At 45.5% G+C, this 21,114-nt stretch overlaps 1 protein-coding gene and 1 non-coding gene across 7 annotated transcripts in view; both read left to right on the top strand.

Annotated features, from left to right (window-relative positions):
* Nucleotides 1-19,003, top strand: part of UBN2 (ubinuclein 2) — a 114,162-nt gene extending 95,159 nt beyond the window's left edge. For all 6 annotated transcript variants that reach the window (XM_030547949.1, XM_030547959.1, XM_030547967.1 and 3 more), the window contains 3 exons: nt 392-638; nt 1,539-1,628; nt 9,836-19,003. In XM_030547949.1, coding sequence (XP_030403809.1) covers nt 392-638; nt 1,539-1,628; nt 9,836-9,885 — 387 coding nt within the window. In that variant the 3' untranslated portion in view covers nt 9,886-19,003. The remainder of the gene's footprint in view (nt 1-391; nt 639-1,538; nt 1,629-9,835) is intronic.
* Nucleotides 19,004-20,125: 1,122 nt separating this feature from the next.
* TRNAR-CCU lies at nt 20,126-20,198 on the top strand. The gene has a single exon. It is a non-coding gene; the product is annotated as a tRNA-Arg (tRNA).
* The last annotated feature ends 916 nt before the right edge of the window (nt 20,199-21,114 follow it).

The raw sequence follows: 21,114 nt of genomic DNA, 5'->3' as shown, positions 1-21,114 counted from the left end.
GTCACCCTGCAATCACAAGAGATGAACAAGAATGGCATTGTGCCTGAATCTTATAAAGTGAAAGCTGTGCTTATGTAACAAGCCAGCAATGTGAAGAAAAAATCTAACATTGATAGCAAATATTTCTAAGGAGTTAAGCTTGGTATTTTAAGGAACACCAGATATAACAAAAACATTTCAATTCTTTAAATTTTGTTAAGTTTCTGTTCTTGGTTTTGTCCCAGTAGAGCTTTGATTGTAAATTCCTCAGATCAGGAACTGATTTTTTTTCCCTCTGTTTGTACAGCACGTAGCACAGTGGAGTCCTGGTCCGTGACTAGGGCTCCTAGGTGCTACAGTAATACTTATAAAAAATTGTTAATTATTATTTGTAACCCTTGTCTCTGTACAGTCAACAGCAGGAGCATCGTTACTGGCAAATGCCTCACCTCTGACTCTTATGACATCACCCCTGTCTGTAACCAATCAGAATGTGACATCTGCACCATTGACTCCTTTTGGGATGCTGGGTGGCCTTGTTCCTGTGACCGTACCCTTCCAATTTCCCTTGGAGCTGCTTGGCTTTGGGACGGATACAGCTGGAGTAACAACCACCTCGGGATCTACCTCAGCGGCTTTCCACCACAGCCTAGCTCAGAGTAAGTGAAGCTAGTTATTCACACTGCAATCTAATTCAGCATCCTTCCTTACTTCACCACTTGCAAACTCAAATTGGGAAGGAAGTGATGGAAACACCATTGCCTGAGTTCCTTTAAAGTTGTACTGGGCAAAGTACAGCGTTATAATGTGTTATATAAGAAGTCTCTAGTTGTGTATGATTCTAAAAATTAGTCACAATTTTCTTCAAGAAGATGACCAGCACTAACATGTTCATACTATACAGTAGGATTTGAACTTGCTTTTTGTATTCATTTGTCCCACCTTTTTAGAAGAGAGAACACAGTTTTATTAGAGCAGTTTCTGTGCTACAAGTTTTACAGAGCAATGAATCAAAACACTGGTAATGCAGAGATACTTGATCAAGGTCACAGCCATGCTCCCCTCAGTAGCAGCTCACATAGAGCCTCTGATACTGGAACCATTTTTAATTGCAAAGGGGAATATTGACCAGGACAGGATTGATTATCTCCTAGTGTAGAAAAAGCCTTTAGATTTTCCACTTGGGATTATTATTGGAGACAATGGGACCTTTCTGTTTACTGAAATAGTCCAAAGGATTGCATTTCTAACATGCCCTCTGCTCGGAACTCAATAAAACGTACAGCTGAATGGCCCAACTTTTGGTGATGTTAACCCATTGGCCCTTTATCCCACATGTGATAGCGCTATCATGTAATTTTGGATATCTCATTTAAGGTTTGGGGTATGGCTTAAAACAAGTAATGGGAATGTGCTGATGTGCATCTTCTTATTTATGTAGCGCCCATTAACATAGGTCTGAAAATAAGAGGCTGCTTTTTTTAAACGTGACTGCCTTCTTGTATACATTGGATGTGAATTCCTGCACCCTCCACCCCCAATCTTTTAATTTCATTCAGATTTACTGAAAGGTTTGCAGCCAGGTGCCCAGCATGCAGCGACGCTGTCTCATTCACCTCTGCCTACTCACTTGCAGCAAGCTTACACAGGTAAGGAAATCCTTTCCCCTCCTTCATTTCTCAGAAGTTAAAAACCTAAAGGCCAAATTTATCTTTTTGGCCTGAGAATTTATCTGGGCTTCAGCTTCCTTGCTGAGGACCAGACTGATGATGATCTGAAGATAACGAAGACAACAGAGGAAGTGGCTGGAATATTCTCAGGCTGCAGTAATGGCAAATGGTGTACATGCTATTGCAGTTTTATATGTGGAAGTGGAATAGTGGGTCTTTCGTGCATAAGTTGTCACTACCATTACCTCAAAAGGTAAAAAAAATCTTGGAGGTAGTGAACTTCCTTCCACTGGAAACTAGAGACCTAAGATTGCAATGAATGAAATAGAATTATTAATACACAGTAAATAATTATTTTATTGGTTACAAGATGAATGAGGGGCTTATTTGTGGAGCTAGTCTTCAGCTTTGGAGGTGACACTGAACTTCCATTTACCAGCTTCTTGATTTTTCGTTAATTCTTTTGTATGTATACAACACCTCATACTTTAAATAGGACGAGCAGGTTGAAAACTCTTGACTGATTAGCTCAGATAAATATTGTCCCTTCTGAGAGGATTAGTTTATTGATTTTTTAATTTTTTTTATTTTTATTTTTTTAAGACCGTGTGATCTAGAGCAGTGGTTCTTCTTCGAGTGCTTGCTCATATCGATTCCAAATTAGGTGTGTGCGCGCCGCGTGCACGCTCTTCGGAAGATTTTTACCCTAGCAATGCTCGGTGGGTCAGCTGGGCGCCCCCTGGAGTGACACCGCTATGGCGCTGGATATATACCCCTGCCGACCCAACGGCCCTTCAGTTCCTTCTTACCGCCCGTGTCGGTCATTGGAACAGTGGAGCGCAGCTTAGCTGACCTCCACTTCCTTAGCTGCTCGTAGTTTTTCTCGTTATTCTTGTGTATATAGTTGAAATTTGTATACTTGCAGTTATTTTTTAGTAGTTCTTTACATAGTTAGTGTATATAGTTAAGAGGGGTTCAGGGATTAGCCCCTTCCCTGCACCCAGTGCCGGGGCCCATGCCCAGTTCACCGGGTTTCAAACCGTGCTCGGCCTGTCACAAGCTGATGCCAACAGGAGATCCTCACAACTCCTGCCTTAAGTGCCTCGGGGAATCTCACCTCGCCGATAGGTGCCGCATTTGCAAGGCCTTCAAGCTGAGGACAAAAAAGGGAGCAGGACTTTCGTCTCAAACAGCTCCTGATGGAGGTAGCTCTTACTCCTTCGCCCTCGGCACCGAGCGCTGGACAATCTACTGCCAGAAGCGCTTCTTCGGCACCGGATCACACCGGTACCGCTAAGATCTCTCGGCACCGACCATCTCTGGCACCGGTGCCTCCTCGGCACTGTTCTCTTTCCCCGAGGGTGAAGAGGCCTAAGACTTGCGCTGCTTCTGTGCCCTCTGCACCGCAGCCGAAGCACCCGGATAGATCGAACCGCCCGGCACCTACACCTGTCGTGGCACCGACTACCTTGGCACCGTCGATTCCGGTCCCGCAAGAGCCGTTGAGTCTGGTCCCTGAAAGCTTCCCGCCAAGAGCAGTGGTTGAGCTCACGATTCCCTCCACACCGGAGACATTCTCCACGGCGAGGGATCTCATCACAATGACTGAGTCTGCACTGCCTCAACCCCCGGCACCACCGGTGTGGGTCATACAGTCTGTGGGCAAGCCTGCCTTGATAAGACCACCTTCTGTTGGCACCGCAGAATGGCACTGCTCACGATTGCAATCATGCCGGCATTCCCAGTCCTGACGCCGCTTGCAGTCCTGGCACTGATTGCCTCTTCGGTACCGGTCATACTCGTGCAGATCAGCGTCCCGTTCACCGGCCTGGTACTCTCGGTACCGATCCAGCTCCTGGCACTGGCCCAGGCACCGTGACTCTCGCAGCCAATCCAGACGCCGAGCTTCAAGATCCCGGTCGTCCTCCCGGCACCGCTCCGGTCGTAGGTTCCGATCTTGTTCCCGGTACCGGTATGGCTCCCAGTACCGATCCCCGGGGCCTCATAAAGCAAAACCAACTAGAGAGGGTTTTTCAGCCCGTCCTTGGCCATCCCGGCACCTATCCGTGTCATCCCAGACGGACAGTTTATATGCACAGGACCAGGACTCCAATGTGCCCACTAGGATCTTCCAGGAGACCCAGGCCCAAGATCAAGGCCCCCATCAGTGGTCATTCTGGATGCCTTGGACGTATCACCAGGCCCAAGGTGTACCTCCAGCCCCATCTCGCTCTGCCACATCGGAGCACCAGGTGCCAGAGGCGACTATCAGCTGCCCCCCTCCTCCCACTACGGAGGAAGTGCCAGCTCCCCCACCAGAGTCTGAGTTACCAAGGGAGTCAGAGGGCGTCCAGGACCACGAGGCCACACAGGACCTATTTGTCCCTGGGCTTTCATCTTCGTCCTCTCCTGATGAGGCGGTGGCAGGGACATCCTCCACAGGCCCTCCTCCTATTGACCTGAGGGCTCACCAGGACCTCCTGAGACATGTGGCACTCAATATGAATCTCCAGGCAGAGGAGGTTCCGGAGCTAGAGGACCTGATGGCGGATATTCTCTCAGCTGACGCCCCCACAAGAGTGACCTTACCATTTATCCGGACGATCCAGGCCAATGATGATACCATCTGGCAGTCCCCAGCCTCCATTCAACCCGCTGCCAGGGGAGTTGAGTGCAAGTACATGGTGCCCTCCAAGGGGTACAAGTACTTGTACGTCCATCTTCCTCCCTGCTCCCTCGTTGTACAATCTGTCAATGAGAGGGAACACCATGGCCAGCAAGCTCCGGCGCCAAAATCGAAGGAGGCTAGGCATATGGACTTACTGGGCCGTAAGGTGTACTCTGCAGGGGCCCTCCAACTCCGGGTGGCGAATCAGCAAGCCTTGCTTAGCCGCTACAACTACAACACCTGGGCGGCGGTGGGCAAATTTACAGAGCTAGTCCCCCAAGACTTCCATCAGGAATTTGCAGCCCTCTTGGAGGAGGGGAAAAAAGTGGCGAGAACTTCCCTCCAGGCCTTGTTGGATGCAGCTGACTCCGCAGCCAGGATTCTGGCCTCGGGAGTCACCATGAGGCGTATTTCATGGCTCTGAGTGTCAGGCCTCCCGCTGGAACTTCAGCATACCATACAGGACCTGCCCTTTGACAGTCGAGGCCTGTTTTCTGAAAAGACGGACCCTAGGCTACAAAGCCTGAAGGACAACAGGGTCACCATGCGCTCTCTCGGCATGCACATGCCGGTGACTCAGTGCAGGCCTTTCCGTCCCCAGCCTCACTGCCCATACCCTCCACCTAGACAAAGGCAGGACTTTGGTAGAAGGCGGGGTAGGGCTGGCCGTAGACGACAGTGAGGATCCCGAGGGGGCCAAAATCAGGGTCCCTCTAAATCGCCTACGGGGCCAAAACCTGACTTTTTGAAGTTACGCCCGAGGACGGCGTACCAGTTACATTCCAGGATCCTTTCCCTCCTTTTTCCAACCGCTTCTCCTGTTTCCTCCCTGCATGGTCCCTCCTAATTTCAGATCGTTGGGTCCTACGCACGGTGGAACTTGGGTACCACCTCCAGTTTATTTTGCCCCCCCCTTCCACCCCCATCCATGTCCCTCTTCAGGGACCCTCTCATAAGAGGTGCAGTCGCTCCTTGCCATGGGAGCCATAGAGGAGGTACCAAACGACGAAAGGGGCAAGGGGTTTTACTCCTGCTATTTCCTAATCCCCAAGGCAAAGAGAGGTCTCAGACCTATCTTAGACCTGCAGGAACTCAACAAGTTCATGATAAAGTTGAAGTTCCGCATGATATCCCTGGGGACCATCATCCTGTCCTTGGATCTCGGAGACTGGTATGCCGCCCTCGACATGAAGGACGCATATTTTCACATCGCAATTTATCCTCCTCACAGGCGGTATCTCTGGTTTGTAGCCAACTGTCAGCATTTCCAGTTTACAGTCCTACCATTTGGCCTCTCTACAGCCCCAAGAGTATTCACAAAGTGCATGGCTGTAGCCGCCGCGGCCCTCCGCCGCCGTCAAATACACGTTTTTCCGTATTTGGACAATTGGCTCATCCGAGGGACCTCAGAGTCACAAGTCACCTATCATGTGGGCATCGTCAAGGACCTATTCATATGTCTAGGCCTGATGATCAACACAGAGAAATCCACTCTGGTTCCCACACAGAGGATAGACTTCATTGGGGCCATTCTGGACTCCAATCTCGCCAGAGCCTGCTTAGCACAGCCTCGGTTTCAGGCAATGGTAACAATTATCCGAGGCCTTCGACTTCGGCTTGCACGTGTCTCGGTCTCCTGGGTCACATGGCCGCCTGCACCTTCGTGACCAAACACGCCAGGCTACGCCTCCGTCCCCTTCAATCTTGGCTCAACTCGGTATACCACCCAAGCAGAGATGCCGTAGACATGATAGTCACCATTCCCCCGAGCATCATAGGCTCCCTTGACTGGTGGCTGACGCCCTCCCTGGTGTGTGCAGGGATGCCATTCCATCTGCCCCAGCCTTCTATGTCCCTGACAACGGATGCGTCATCTCTCGGCTGGGGTGCTCACCTTGGACATCTTCGCACTCAAGGCCTTTGGTCATCTCAGGAATTGGTCTTGCACATCAACGTCCGAGAGCTGAAAGCAGTCCGCCTTGCGTGCCAGGCATTTCAACAGTGTTTGCAAGGCCGTTGTGTCTCAGCGTTCACAGACAACACAACGGCCATGTATTACATAAACAAGCAGGGAGGGACACGGTCTTTCCCCCCCCTTTGTCAGGAAGGCATCCAATGCTGGGACTTTTGTATAGCCCATTCGATAGACCTGGTAGCGTCCTTCCTTCCAGGCATTCAGAACACTCTGGCAGATCAACTCAGCAGATCCTTCCTGTCTCACGAGTGGTCGATTCATCCAGAAGTTATCCATTCTGTTTTCCGGAAGTGGGGATTTCCCCGCATAGACTTCTTCGCTTCCCGCGAGAACAGGAAATTCCAGATGTTTTGCTCTTTCCAAGGTCTCTCCCCGGGTTCGATCTCAGACGCCCTCCTGATACCATGGACGGGCCAACTGCTTTATGCCTTTCCACCGTTCCCGCTGGTTCACAGGGTCCTGCTAAAGCTCTGCAGAGACGGAGCTCATTTAATCATGATCACTCTAGCGTGGCCCAGGCAGCACTGGTACACCACGTTGCTTGACCTGTCTATAGCCAACCCAATTAACCTGCCACTCCACCCAGACCTCATAACTCAGGACCACGGCAGATTTTGCCACCCAGACCTGCAGGCCCTTCACCTCACGGCATGGCTGCTGCGTGGTTAAGCCAATCAGAATTACGTTGCTCTGCATCAGTACAAGTACTCCTGGATAGCAGAAAACCTTCCACTCGGGCCACGTATCTGGCCAAGTGGAAGCACTTCTCCTGCTGGTGCGAAACGCAAAACGTTACTACCACCGAGGTCCCGATCCCCACCATCTTGGACTACCTCTGGTCTCTCAAACAGCAGGGCCTAGCAATATCATCATTGAGGGTGCACTTGGCGGCTATCTCTACCTTCCACCCAGGGGAGAGTGGCCGTTCAGTGTTCTCGCACCCTATGGTTTCTAGGTTCCTCAAGGGCTTGGAGCGCCTATACCTCCAGGTACGCCGCCCCGCCCCAACCTGGAACCTCAATCTGGTTCTATCCAGACTTATGTCTGCCCCATTCGAGCCACTAGCAACCTGTTCGCTACTATACCTATCCTGGAAAACAGCTTTCCTCGTAGTCATTACATCAGCCAGACGAGTCTCCAAGCTTCGGGCTCTCACGGTAGACCCACCGTATACTGTGTTTCACAAGGACAAGGTGCAGTTGCAACCACACCCGGCATTCCTCCCTAAGGGGATATCGGCCTTTCATGTCAACCAGGTATCTTCCTTCCGGTCTTCTTCTCGAAACCACACTCAACACGAAGGGAACAACAATTGCACTCCCTAGATGTTCGTAGAGTGCTCACATTTTATATCGAGCGGACAAAACCCTTTCGTAGAACGCCCCAACTCTTCGTCATGGTGGCGGACTGAATGAAGGGCCTACCTGTCTCCTCCCAGGGGATTTCATCTTGGGTGACGGCCTGCATCCGTACTTGTTATGACTTGGCTCATGTTCCCTCGAGCCGCCTCACCGCACATTCTACCAGGGCCCAGGCTTCATCTGCTGCCTTCCTGGCTTGTGTACCCATCCAGGAGATATTCCATGCAGATACCTGGTCTTTGGTACATACCTTTGCCTCTCATTATGCTCTGGTTCAACAGTCCAGAAATGACACAGCCTTTGGCTCAGCAGTTTTGCATTCTGCAACTTCTCACTCCGACCCCACCGCCTAGGTAAGGCTTGAGAATCACCTAATTGGAATCAATATGAGCAAGCACTCTAAGAAGAAAAGACGGTTACTCATCTTTGTAACTGTTGTTCTTCAAGATGTGTTGCCCATGTCCATTCCAAACCCACCCTCCTTCCACTCTGTCGGAGTAGCCGGCAAGAAGGAACTGGAGGGCCGTAGGGTCGGCAGGGGTATATATCTGGCGCCATTGCAGCGCCACTCCAGGGGGTGCCCAGCAGACCCACTGAGCGTTGCTAGGGTAAAAATCTTCCGACGAGTGTGCACGCGGCGCGCACACACCTAATTGGAATGGATAAGAGCAACACATCTCGAAGAACAACAGTTACAAAGGTGAGTAACAGTCTTTTCTCAAACTGTGGGTCGCAACTCCGTTTTTAATGGGATTGCCAGTGCTGGTGTTAGACTTGCTGGAGCTAAGGTCTAATCCCGAGCCCCACCTCCTGGGACTTGGGCTTTGGCTTCAACCCTGGGCAGCAGGGCTCAGGTTACTGACCCCCAAACCCAGGACTGAAACCCTTCAGCTTTGGCCCTTCCCGCCCATGACAGTGGGGCTCGAGTGGGCTTAGGCTTCAGTACCCCCTCCTGGGGTCATGTAGTAATTTTTTTGTCAGAAGGGGGTCGCGGTGCAATAAAGTTTGAGCACCCCAGTCTAAAGCAGTGGTTCTTCATTTTTTTGGACCATGTGACAGGATGCTGGGCAGGAACTGTTGAGCCAGCCCTCTGTCATGCCAGCTCCAATTAATGGAGGTAAATAGGAACTGGCTAGAGAAACCTGTGCCTGATTGGCAAAGGGGAAACAGCTGCCAGCCTATTAGCCTGTAGCTATATACAGGCCCAGAGGAAGAAAGGAAGATGGGAAGTCGGGGGGGGGGTAGCTCTTCCCTTGTGAGTGCTGAGGCTAAGTAGTCCTCAAGGCTGAAAACCCCAAGCGGTATAGGATGAGAAGGTGGTGGGATTGCATCCTGTAAATAAACTGCACCGGTGATTGCTGAACCTAAGGGTCTCTTGAGTGTGTTTTGGATCAGAGCAGAGGCAGGACCAAGGGGGACCCTGCTTCGCCCTGTTACAGTCCACGAGCTCAAATAGTTTCACGGTTGTAAAGGATTATGCAATTTAGGACATGGAATTTTCTTGGCTCCTTCGTGAGTTGTGGCTGAGTGGAGCTGGGGGTGTTCTTTACTCCACCCACACAATGCTCAGCTCCACAGGTTTTAAGGAAGTGCTGTTTCAAGAGCCTGTGAAAACAGTTCAACCTTTCTTACTCAACTGTTTACAATAAGTTCCATAGGTTGATTTTTATATGCTTTATTGCAAAAAGTGCTAGAGAGACCTGAGGGTTAGATTTAGCACTCTCCCAAACAACAATTTAACTGTTACTTCAAGAAAGAGTAGTGTTTTTCTGCTGAATGTTAAGCATCAACAATTATAATGCAAATTAAATAAGCTGATGAGAAGATAAGGGAATTCTCCACCCCATGAAGACAGCACATTTTAGTATGTTTGAGTTTGTCATCTCCACTTAAAATTTATTTTTTAAAAACAAACAGAAGCTGCCCACATCCTGTAGATAGCTTATCCGTCAGCCACAGCCTTTGGTGCAAACAAGTATGTTCATTTACTGCATGTCACAGTTGTGCACTCTCATTAGCTGCTGGAATTCACCTATTCAGTGCAACCAATAGGGAATGCAGTTCAGTATTCTGCAGTGCAGGTTGCTTTATTCATAATGTAACTCCCATAATCATAAGAGAACTTTATCTGTTTTTTTCGTTCCTCTTCTTTCCCCCGTCTACCCCCACCCCCAAATTCCAGATGGAGGCCAAAGTAAAGGGGACACTAAGTTACAGCGGAAAACCCAGTGACTTCTGGATGAGCACGGGAGCATGAAGCGGTTCTGATTGGCTGATGGAATCTGCCTGGTTGGAAAAGTGCTTACATGGTCACAGGGCTGCTGTTTCTGTCAATGTTTACATACTCTGATCCCAAGCACTGTGGTGAGAGGAAAGAAGAAAAAGGAAAATACTTAATCAAATAGAGGAGGAAAAGGAGGAAAGGCTTTCATGCAGATTGATCAGAGTTTGAGCTTACCTAAAGAAACTCAGCCTTTTAAAATCTGTTCTGACTGGCAAGTTTCAGTTGTCAAACCCACAGTGGCACAATGTTTACTTTCTGGGTAATGCCTAATGATAAGGAGGAAGCATGAAGAGAGATGGAGTAAATTTCTCCATCTATCCTGGGAGGTAGGAAGCCATCCACTTTAACAATTTGAAGGTCCCTGCAAAAAAATATGAATGGGCCCTGAGTGTATCATATGGTCGTGGACCATATGTAGTGCAGCACAGAGATGGTCTCTGCTTGGGCACTCTGTGGCATAAATAAGAATAAACTTTCCACAAATAGTTTCTGATACAGACATTTGTCCAAAATTACCTCTTTGGAAAAGCCTAATGAATACAGGCACTGTTGGGTTTTGTGGGTCCTGTGGCTAAAGCAGTCTCATTACTCCCCAGGCAGAGCTCCCTTTCAAAGAGAGAATCCTATTGGAGAGGCAGGAGAAGAGTAAAGAGGGGTTTCCATTAGTCTCTACTCCCAAGTTAATTTTAGCATAGAGTGATTGGTATTTAAAGAAAAAAATCTTTTTCTACATAAAATGGAATCTAAATTTTGTTTCAGATCAGACAGCATTCTTATCTCCCCGTACCTAATTTCTTTGGAAGATGAACACTATGGTTTTACACCCTTAAACTTGCTTCATTTCTTCAATTGGTTCTCCTTGTGTATCTCTGCTATTTACAGTGTAGAATCTACATCCTTCATGAAACATAAAGGCACTTCCTCATCCCTGCTAGATCCATTCCCTCTTCCATCCAACTACTTTCAAAAGGTAGACATGGTAGTGAACCCTTCAGCTAAAGAGAGCTGGATGAGGCTTATTTCAGAGCCAAGTTATACTGCTTCAATCATTAGCCAAAGAGGAATCATTCAGAAGTGACCTGGGGTGCCTTTTCTCCTCCTGGGGCTGAATCTGTTGTCTCTTTAGCATTCCCGGCCCCTGCTGGCCTCGGGTACTCATGACCTGAACTCTGCCCTGCATGGTGATACAAGACAGCAAGGCTGGCTTTCATTTTTGGATAGCAATATATTGGGTAGTCCATTTGTATGTTTAGGAAACATTTAGCACACATTGCACTTTGGACAATAGGACAGAAGAGGTTCTTTCATTAAAACTTTATTGTTGAGTCCCATCTTTCTTTAAGTGGGAAGAGAAGCATGGCAGAAATTGCAACATAAAAGTAAGAAAGTATGGGATCTTCTGATCTGGAATATCACAATTTCTGATTTGAGGCCCTTTCTCTTGCAAAGCCAGTATATCCCTGTGATCAAAGATACTGGAATTTTAGTCTGTCTTGAACTTTCCAGTAGTTTTAATCTGAGATTGTATTTATGACTGATGGTCACCTCACACCTTCCAAGTACAAACTTTGACCTCCGGCTATTAAATCTCTAGTGTTTTTGCTAAACCAACTTTTAGCTTTCCATTTTCTTTGACATGTGAACTATTTTTCTTAAGAACAGACAACAATTCTTTTTTCTATTTAGATCTCTTTAATTTTATATATATAAATTATATAAAAACATGAATTTAAAATAATATATATTGTATATATCATATAAAAAATAAATAAATGTTGGGTTGAGCCCAGCAATAAAAGGATTTTGCACAAGGAATTTCTGTAAATGACAGACTGAACCAAAATAAGATCTATTAGGTTTTGAATTTCACCCCGTGGCACTAGGCAAATTGTGTTTTTCTGTTTATGTAAATGTTCTGTAGGTGGCATGTTGGCTAGACAAAATTACAACTCTTAGCATCAAGGTTAATTTCAAAAAGGGTATATATTCATACAGACCCTGGCATTCCTACTCAGATGAAAATTCTCCAAGGCATAAGATTCCATTAACTATTCAGAGGGTAGCATCCAAGTTTTGCTTTTGTGTGATCTTTTACCCCAGGAAGGGAGGAAGGAAGCAGATTCTGTGAAGCCAGAATTCTTTGACCTATGCCAAACATACCACACACTTCTAATAATGCATATAGCTGAGGGGGTGAAGTGGAGGGCCACCCAGCAGCAATATGTGGAAAAGACCTCCACCCCAAGAGAACTCTGCGCTCTTCTATACTTCCTCCCTCAAGGTGTCTCACACATATAGCCATCCTTTACTTTCATACTTTTTTTTTTAAAAGTGAAATTCTAGATCTAGTGACAGGTACACAATTGACAGTCCTGGAGATTGGAGCCCTTTATCCATACAGCACAGACAATGACAGCACAAGTTTCCTTTTCCCCATCCCGCAAGTGTGCCTCATTTGCAAGGTATATCTCTCTAGGATTGAGAGGGGAGTTCAGTCTCCACAGCCCATTCAATTGTTGGCCTGTTTTCTGAGAATGGTAACAAGAAGGCATATTAGTACTAGTTTTGGAAATAGTTGTATGATGTGAAACTTTACTGAGGTCACAAACTCACTTCATATAGGCCACTGAAACAGTTCTGGGAGTATAACTATTTCTAGTTACTACCAGTCTGGTGGGCCACTTTGGAATCAGTTGACCCAAAGGAAAAAGATTCTGTATTCCAACTCCTTCTCTATTCTTCACTTCCTTGACCCGGAAAGGCCAGGTCAAAAGACAACTATAGAATAATTCCCAGAACCGGGGAGCAGGTGAAGGATATCTGCAACATCCCAATGGAAAATTAGACTAATACACTTTATTATTCCTTGCACAGCAACTTGTTGTTTAAGCTGTTTTTCAAGTCACTGTTTTTTAAGGGCCTTTGGTAATGTATATAAGCTGCTGTACATACTAAATAACCCTCAGTATTCACAAGCAATAAGAGCCAGTTGAGCTGTCTTTCTGGGCAGCTGACCTTAATTTGGGGATTGTCTGTGAGCTGAAGTATCAAGCTCACTCTTAACCTCAAATAATTCAAGCAATAATTTCAAAAACAGGTTTTAGATGCTAAAAACCCTTTGGGTAATGCCTTCTGCTACATGTTCCAAAGCTCCAAAAGGCATAGGTAGCAATTTTAAATCCTCTGGGAACTTTGCAAACAAAGAGAAAGGAGCTAGGCTAGTTGAACCACAAGCTGCAAAATTTCTAATCATTTGGATCATTATTGCTGTGTTCTCCACCTCCCCAAGATAGATGTTGATGGCCTAAATTGTTATTTTTTGCCCATCATTCTCTATTAGGTTGCTGTTAAAATGCATTAGTAATATTGAGTCACCAAGTCATGAGTGGATGCTGTGGGTTTAACATCTGTTTTCAGCTAATCAGAAGTGACTTTTAATTACCTGGGTTCTGGTTTTTGTTTCAATCCTGTCAAGGCTGTTTGATGCATAGATTTTGGGTGAAGCAGGTACACAGGGTCTTGTTCCTTTCCCCCACTCCAACTGCCTGATACTTCCTCCACACTCCTCCTCCACTTGGTCCAGGACATTTGAGGACATGAAAGCAGAGAAATCCCGCAACTCTCCCAAGCTGCCATCAGTTGTGCAAACCATAACCTTCTGGGGGTTGTCTCTTAGGACTCCAACTAACTTTATCACATTTGCTGCTACATTTGTAAAATGAACTTTTGGCTGTATTTATTAGCGAATTTTAATCTAGTTTACAGTTCGTTTTTGGAGTAGTTTTTGCCCACAGATGGATTAGGAGTGATGGGGTGTTTGATTTTTTTTGAGTGCATTGTTAAAGGCACAGTGATCCCTCTTCGATTAAGTTAGTTTTGGATTTTCTTTGAAGATTGAATTTCAGGAAAAAGCAAAACCTGCAGTCAAGCAAAGCTCTGGAAGGCTTACACCCCGGACTCCAGCTCCCCATTTTTTTGCTGAGATGGGGATCACAGTAGGGACACTTGCTGTTTTGTTTTCTTAAAATGAACCAGAAGGTAAATATGGTAGGTAAATGACTGGTTAATTAACACTTTATGCAATTTTAATTTTATAGAAGTTTAAAAATAAAAGTTGGTAGATTCTGATTGGTCCTAGCTCTGGTGAAATGGCTGTTACCCCTCCATGACTTACTTGATTCAGGCCTTTGTCCTTTGTTTAAGTGCCTTTTCTTTATTTTATTTCCCCCTCTCCCTTCCTTTAAACTGTTCTCAGAGATCCTAAACTGCTGGGAGGCATTTGGGAGAAAAATCTTAAACTTGCCAAGATGACTTTATGCTGTTATACTATTTTCCCTTTTTGTAATAAGTGTGGTGTTTGTGTGTGTGTGTGTGTGTAATAAGTTATAGCTGCGGTACCATGGCATTCATTCTGTATGCTCTCTCACACACACAAAGCAGTATTCCTAAGAATTCTATTTTACTTCTGAAAGGTGGACATTTGGGCACAGATGACAGTATAGTAAGCTGTGTGTGAGAGAGAGGAGTTGGTTAGTGGAAAAGGAATTTGATGCATTTCCCTTTGGAGATCTGTTTGAATCTTGTTTAGGTCACAAATGAAATTAGTTTGGTAATCTCAGTCTGTCTACCTGTAAGTATTAGACTGTCTGTCATAACCACTCCTAGAGTTTGGCACAATTCCCCACACTGATAGCCCTTTCAGTAGAGGAGACAGCTAAAATACTAGGTTGAAACAAGTCTGAATTGATGTATTACAGGGAAGCTTGCATGGTGCTATCCACGTCTGCCCGACAATAGTCATTCTATCACTCTCTGGCTTAAATGAGTACTTAAATTCACCAAAGTTGTGCCATTTTCTCCCATGCAATAGAAGAATGGAGTGGGCTTCCTTATATTGTTCTCAGCAAATTAGTCTCAGTAAAACCTTGCTATAATCCACAAACTGCTTAAATCACACACCAGAAAAAGTGTATTTTTCCAGCTCTCAAAGATTGGAATGAGGTGTCTTGTTGAGACTTGATTATTTATAGAAGATCTACTAATTAGCAGTATAAATAATTTGCAATATATCTTAACTACAGTGATCAAACTAAATGAACGTATCTGTTTTATTTGTTAAATTTTGCTTGTTATATAATAAGCAGTCTGCTAATAGGTGTCCAAATGATTTAATGCAAATTAGCAAGGTTTTACTGTATGCTGAAAATAATTGAACAAATGTCTAGCTTGCATTTCTATAAAAACTTTCAGAGAAATCAGTGTTGACTAGTCAAAATCAAATGTTGACTAATGCTGAATGTAGCTCAACCTACAATAACAAACATAAGTAAGCTATGGTGGTTCTGTGAGGTATTTCTATTAGGTAGAGACAGGCTTGGTCTGGTTGCAATATGGAGGAGGAAAGAATGGGCTTTCCCCTTCCAGAAACCAGATCAAGGTTTGAGAACTTTCCAGAGTTAATCTAGAAAGTAAGGTGGGCTGTCAAGTACCAGGGTTTGATTTTGTGAGAGAAAATAGGGTATGGCTGTAATTTTAAGTTTTTAACCTTACCCGAAAGCTTTGTTTAACCTGTTGAAAATCACAGCTGTATCTATATAAATTTGTGATCCTGTCAGCACAGAGCAACCCCAAAGCTGGTTTACCCAACTTTCCTGAGACCCAGCAATTTCTGGCTGTTAACATAACCCCTTGGGGCTATGGGTAGGTGAAGTATCTTAGAGAACCTATGAATCTGCTCCAAGGGACCAGCCTGGCGTGCAGCTGTCCCATGATTTGGGGGGGGGGGGGGGCGGGAAAAAAAGTATCCTCCAGCCATGTGTGCATGCCCTACCTGAGTTGTGCTGTGCTCTCCTTAGCTGAGGCAAAGGATGTCTGTCTACATTTTTAGTATCCAACATGTGATAACTGTAACTCTGTAGAGCAACTCTTAGAATGAAAAAAAAAAATTCCTAGTTATTCCATCTTTCTAGAAATGAATTGCAATTTCTCCTTTTCTCTCATCACCCCCTTCTGGCTGTGAAGTAAGCTGCTAATAAATTTTTAATACTAATGAAAGTGTCCAGTACAAGTGGGGTACACTACCTTTGGTTAACTTTGACAGTGTTCTTGACTGCCCAACAACAAAAGAGAGGATGTGAGAGAGGGAAAGAGCTGTTGTCCAACCAAAACAAGTTGGGAGATGCTACCAAGTTTAAGATAAACCAAATAGCTGATGACACCCAGAGCTTATTTGGGACTGATTAGTTTCCACCTGTGGGGGTGAAAAAACTGTTTTGTGTTCTCAGCTTTTTCCAGATAAGGCCTTGGTTTGATTAATAGTCATGAATATCAACTATGCAGATAAGTATTCTTTACATGTTCCAGTGTTATGTACACTCCTCTCCCTGCCCCCATTAACAAATGTTAAACTTCTGCCCAAAGAAACATGATGTAGTTTTTGAATGTCTGTACTACAAAAAAAAGTATTTTTTTCTAACAGGGAAAATGAACTTTGTATTCAAAAAGAAGAAAAAAAGAAAAAAACCCATTCTCTTGCGCAAACTCTAGTGTCAAAAGTGTAATAAAATGGCTTTTGAAGGGAGACTAAAATCTCCAGTTGGTGATAGGTTTGATTCTGAGAGCTTTTTAGATAGTTGCACAATATTCAGCTCTGCAGAACTGGACTAAGAAGCCACAGCAATCTGAAGTAATTCCGATGTATAGATTACACTTTTGGGTGGGTGAGGGATTGATTTCCTGTACTCTTCCTGCCACCGAAATATAGGATTTAGTAAATGCAATGTTTAGTGAACGGACCCTTTCTAATTAAGGGGAGATTTTAGCTAATCAGTGGCTGGATCTCTTATAGATGGTATCTCATCTAAATAGAGGCTGCATTGGGATCCCCACTGCCTTCTCATCCACTGCTCAGTGTTGCACTTGTTACAGCAGAACAATCCAGCTCAGAGGCAAGAGCTGTAATGAGTCTGTTTTAGTCAGTATTTCTATCTTGCTGTAGCAATTTGTGCAATTTTCTTGCATACATTCTCAAGGTTTAGACTGGGATTTGTTTCTCTCCAGAATATTTATTTAGGACTATTGATTTAAAGAAGTAAAATACATTACACAATTAATTATTCCTCTACTTCCCCCAAAAAAGTCTCTGCTGAGCATTGTTATATTTTAGCAGTTAAATTAGTCCCCTTTCTGTGTGATTTTTCTCCTTCTTCCAGCCTCCCTCCCCCAAGGGTTGGAGGTCAAATGCATTTTGTGGTTAATTAATCCTTAGAATGCTGGCAATTTCTAGGCTCCCAGTCAAAGATGCTTACTATAGGAGGTTATCTGTTGCTCTAATTTAGAGAGAGAAAGCGCTGTACTAGAATTCTTCCTTGTGAGCAGACATGGGCAAGTCCTTTTACCCCTGCTTAGTGAAGGGATTTGCTCAACAGCAGAGCTTCCAAGCTTAGAAGCTGCTTATTCTAATTGCAGCAAGAGTCCTCTCAGTGAAAGGGTTTAGGCTGCAGCATCCTGTTTGCTGTTTCATTAAAAAATATATAAAAGAGTTAACCAGCTTAATTCTACTTGGCTGGCTGGTGCTCTTGAGAATGTAGATTATGTAAAGTGAGGGGCTGAAGGCCCTTTACCTGGGTACTTTCCTGACTGTCATTGCCAAGTTTAGAACAAAAAATTAGCAGGCGAGTGCTTATTGTGCCTCAACTAAACAAAAAGAAACTGTCAGTATACAGACTTTTGTGATCCTCCTTAATACCAAGAAAGGGAATGTACAATTCCTGTGTGATGGCAGACACATTTGAAGTGGGGATTCTGTGATTTATTTTTTTTCTTCATTTTATTCCACACGAATTCACGTCTACTTGCTCCTTAGTACCTGCTTACTTCAGAACATGGGAAAAGCCTTTGGCTTGGTGAAAGGAGAGCAGGCCCATGTGCTTACCTGATGAACTCCCCTGTGAAATGCTTCCCCCATATGACAATAAGCATGTATAGCAGCCCTTGAGGAGAGGGGCCTGAATAACCAAATCCAGCTACTTATTGGTGACGGGTGCCAATTACTTTGGTTTTGTTTTTGTTTTTACAAAGATGCGTTCCACTAACTTAAAGGGATACTGTATTTTTAAACAAGTGATTTTTTGATTTCTCTCTCCTTATAAAACTGGACCTGAATACAAATTTTGAGTTGATTTTTTTTTGTAATAATCTCAGGACCTGAAAGATTGTAGCATTTAGTGTGTCTTAAAAATTATGTACTGTACCAGCCATGGATTTTGTAAATACACTTGTCTCCCTTTTTTCTATTATTTTAGTTTTAAAAAAAAGTGTGTAAGGCTCTTTGCCAGAGGAACTGGTGCCTGCTTAAATTCCATCCTGAACTGGAGCAGGAAAATGGGGAAGCTGCTGCCACAGAAGTCTGCACCAGTTCCAAATGTGTATTCTTGCTGATCAGTTTAATACATGCTAGCCATTTAACAGGGAAGCTAGAGTTTCCTGTGTGCATTCCCAAGTGAAGCTGGCAGCGTGTTGGCCACCTGGGAGGTTCCTGATAAAACTCTTCACCTTGATACTGTGATGTTTTTGCTTTCCTCCCAAATATTCAGGTTTATCGTCCTGCATTTTGCAGGACAGTTTGGATTTTTTTTTTTTGACAGGTTGCATATCTCACATTCTGCAAGAAGAGCTGGTGGACCATAATTCCTTTCATCTTGCTTTGGTCCCGCAGGATCAAATAGCAAAGGAAGGCAGTGCTATCCTATAACCACATATGTGCACTCACTCTTGCAGATCTGTGTGGTAACTGAATCTACTGAACCTGCCTCACAGGTCCCAAACATGTTCTGTCCCTCCCTATTTTCACTATCCTAAATAGGGTGCTGATTCTTTGGCAATAGGCTTGCTCTGAGATTCCAAGTGTAGCTAGCAGACTTGTGTTCTAAAGTAAGAGCCTTATTCAATTGAGTGTAAATGTTTCCTGTCCTTAATTGGGACGGGGTTCTTTTTCATGAGTGTATTTTTCTTTTGTATGTGTCACGTGTCTGTGCTGTATTAAATAAAGAGGAATGTACATATTAACACCGTGTGTGTGGTTGTAAGATAGAGAACTTCTCAGCATCACAAAGACTGGACCATTTACATCTATCTAAGCTTTCTGCTATAGCTGATAAATTATAGTTCCATCAGAGACCAAGGGTCAGGTACCGTGATCAATCCCCCAGTGTTTGGGGAAGAACAGGCATTGTTTCAGTCAGATGCCTCAGCTTCAGGCTGCCAGCAGCAATAATGGGACAGCGCCTGAGGAAGATTCACAACTACATGGGGAAGGGAGACTATTATTAAATAAACGTGTAAAGGCAGGGGTGCTAAACTACATCTTATCTTTCCCCTCCCACCCCCACAACATATCACCCCCCGGAAACGACGCTGGTGCTGGGTTAACAGGTCGTGGTTTTAACTTTGCTCCAGCCCCCTAGTTTGTATCTAATCTGTTCGTTTCTGACACTGAAGAGCTCTGCATTAAACTTTGATTGGCCCATCAGTTTAGTGCAACTGGCCTGCGACTGCAGAGGGGCGTCTCTTAAATCACCCGGGGAGAATGTTGGCCCAGATTTGCTTGACCAATTAACCCCCAACCCCACCTGTCACAAGCTGCTGACTGCACAAGAAAACTCAGTCCGCCCGGGCCTGGGATCGGGGTGTGTAGGGAGAGCTGAGCAGCGGTACCTGCTCTCCACCGGCACAGGGCGCCACTCGCTCCCCCATGAGCCACCCAGCAGGCGGCAGCCTGGTGCAGCGGTGAGCAGGGGCCGCACATTGTTTCAGGCCGGGGCGGCGAGCTACCAGTGATGGGTCTGGCACGCAGCGGAGCCGCCCACTTTGCTCCGTGGCCTCCCCAACTCAACGTAGGAGCCAGGTTTTAAGGCCACGCACCGCCCCCCGGCCCATCATCGCCCCACCCCACGCACTGTCGGGGTAAAACTACACTTCCCAGGGTTCCGTGCGGGGAGAGCTGCCGCTCCCATGTACGCTAGTGCGCAGACACGATAGGTCCCAGAAGGCTGTGCGCACAGCTTCTTGTCTGCAGTTGACAAGAAGGTGGGGGGAGGGTGCTAATAGATTGACCAATCAGTGTTCGTTAAAGGGGGAGGGGTCAGATGTTGGGAGAAATGAGCGAATGAAGAATTCATTTTCACGGTAGCCCCAGTGGCCTAATGGATAAGGCATTGGCCTCCTAAGCCAGGGATTGTGGGTTCGAGTCCCATCTGGGGTGAAGAGAATTTTTTCCCCTTTCCCAAACTATTTATCCGTGTGACGCAAATTGCCCTTCACAGGTCTTTCCACACTGTGCTTTCAACTCGGGGGTGGATTGAAGTAACTGGAGGTGACTTGTGCCCAATATAGCCTTATGCATAACTCTGAACACTTTGAAGTGAGATGAGTTGAAGCATAATACCTCACCCTCCCAGCTGAGATTGTCTTTGACTGACTACCCCACACAGCAGGGGAGGAACCACACCCTATCTTGCTGACCCTGATCAACATACAGTTTTATCAACTCCAAGCCTTTAAATATCATGCGTTGGCTTCAAAATTTTGAGACTTTAATGAACATGTTGTTTTTTTTAAATTTACTCACATCCCAGAAAGCAAATAAAAAGAACCCAAAATCTCTTATTTTAAAGGCTCATGATTTTTTAATGCTTGGCATTGATAATATATGGCAATCAGGTTCAATAAGATAGAGTCGTCTGGTTGCCCACCTCCTCCCCCACTCTGGGAGCATAGCTTTTGGCAGATATAGCATAATGAGTTGGTTGGTTCATTAACAAGTGGAAGACAAAATATATGGCTCTCAATGTCACAAAAGTAACCATTAGACTGGATGAAGAAGCCCTAGAACGGGTGGGCAAACTTTTTGGCCCAAGGGCCACATCTGGGAATAGAAATTGTGTGGCGGGCCATGAATGCTCACAAAATTGGGGTTGGGGTGCAGGAGGAGGTAAGGGCTCTGGCTGGGGATGCAGGCTCTGAGATGGAGCCAGAAATGAGGAGTTCAGGGTGCGGGAGGGGGCTCAAGGCTGGGGATTGCAGGGCTGGTGAGAGCTCCACTGGGGGTGTGAGCTCTGGGGTGGGGCTGCGGAGGAGGAGTTTGGGGTGTAGGAGGGTGCTCCAGGCTGGGATTGATG

This window comes from Gopherus evgoodei, chromosome 1 (genome assembly GCF_007399415.2).
Source record: "Gopherus evgoodei ecotype Sinaloan lineage chromosome 1, rGopEvg1_v1.p, whole genome shotgun sequence".
Taxonomy (NCBI): Eukaryota; Metazoa; Chordata; order Testudines; family Testudinidae; genus Gopherus; species Gopherus evgoodei.
Note: the sequence above shows the minus strand (reverse complement) of the source record. Positions and strands in the feature narration are given on the sequence as shown.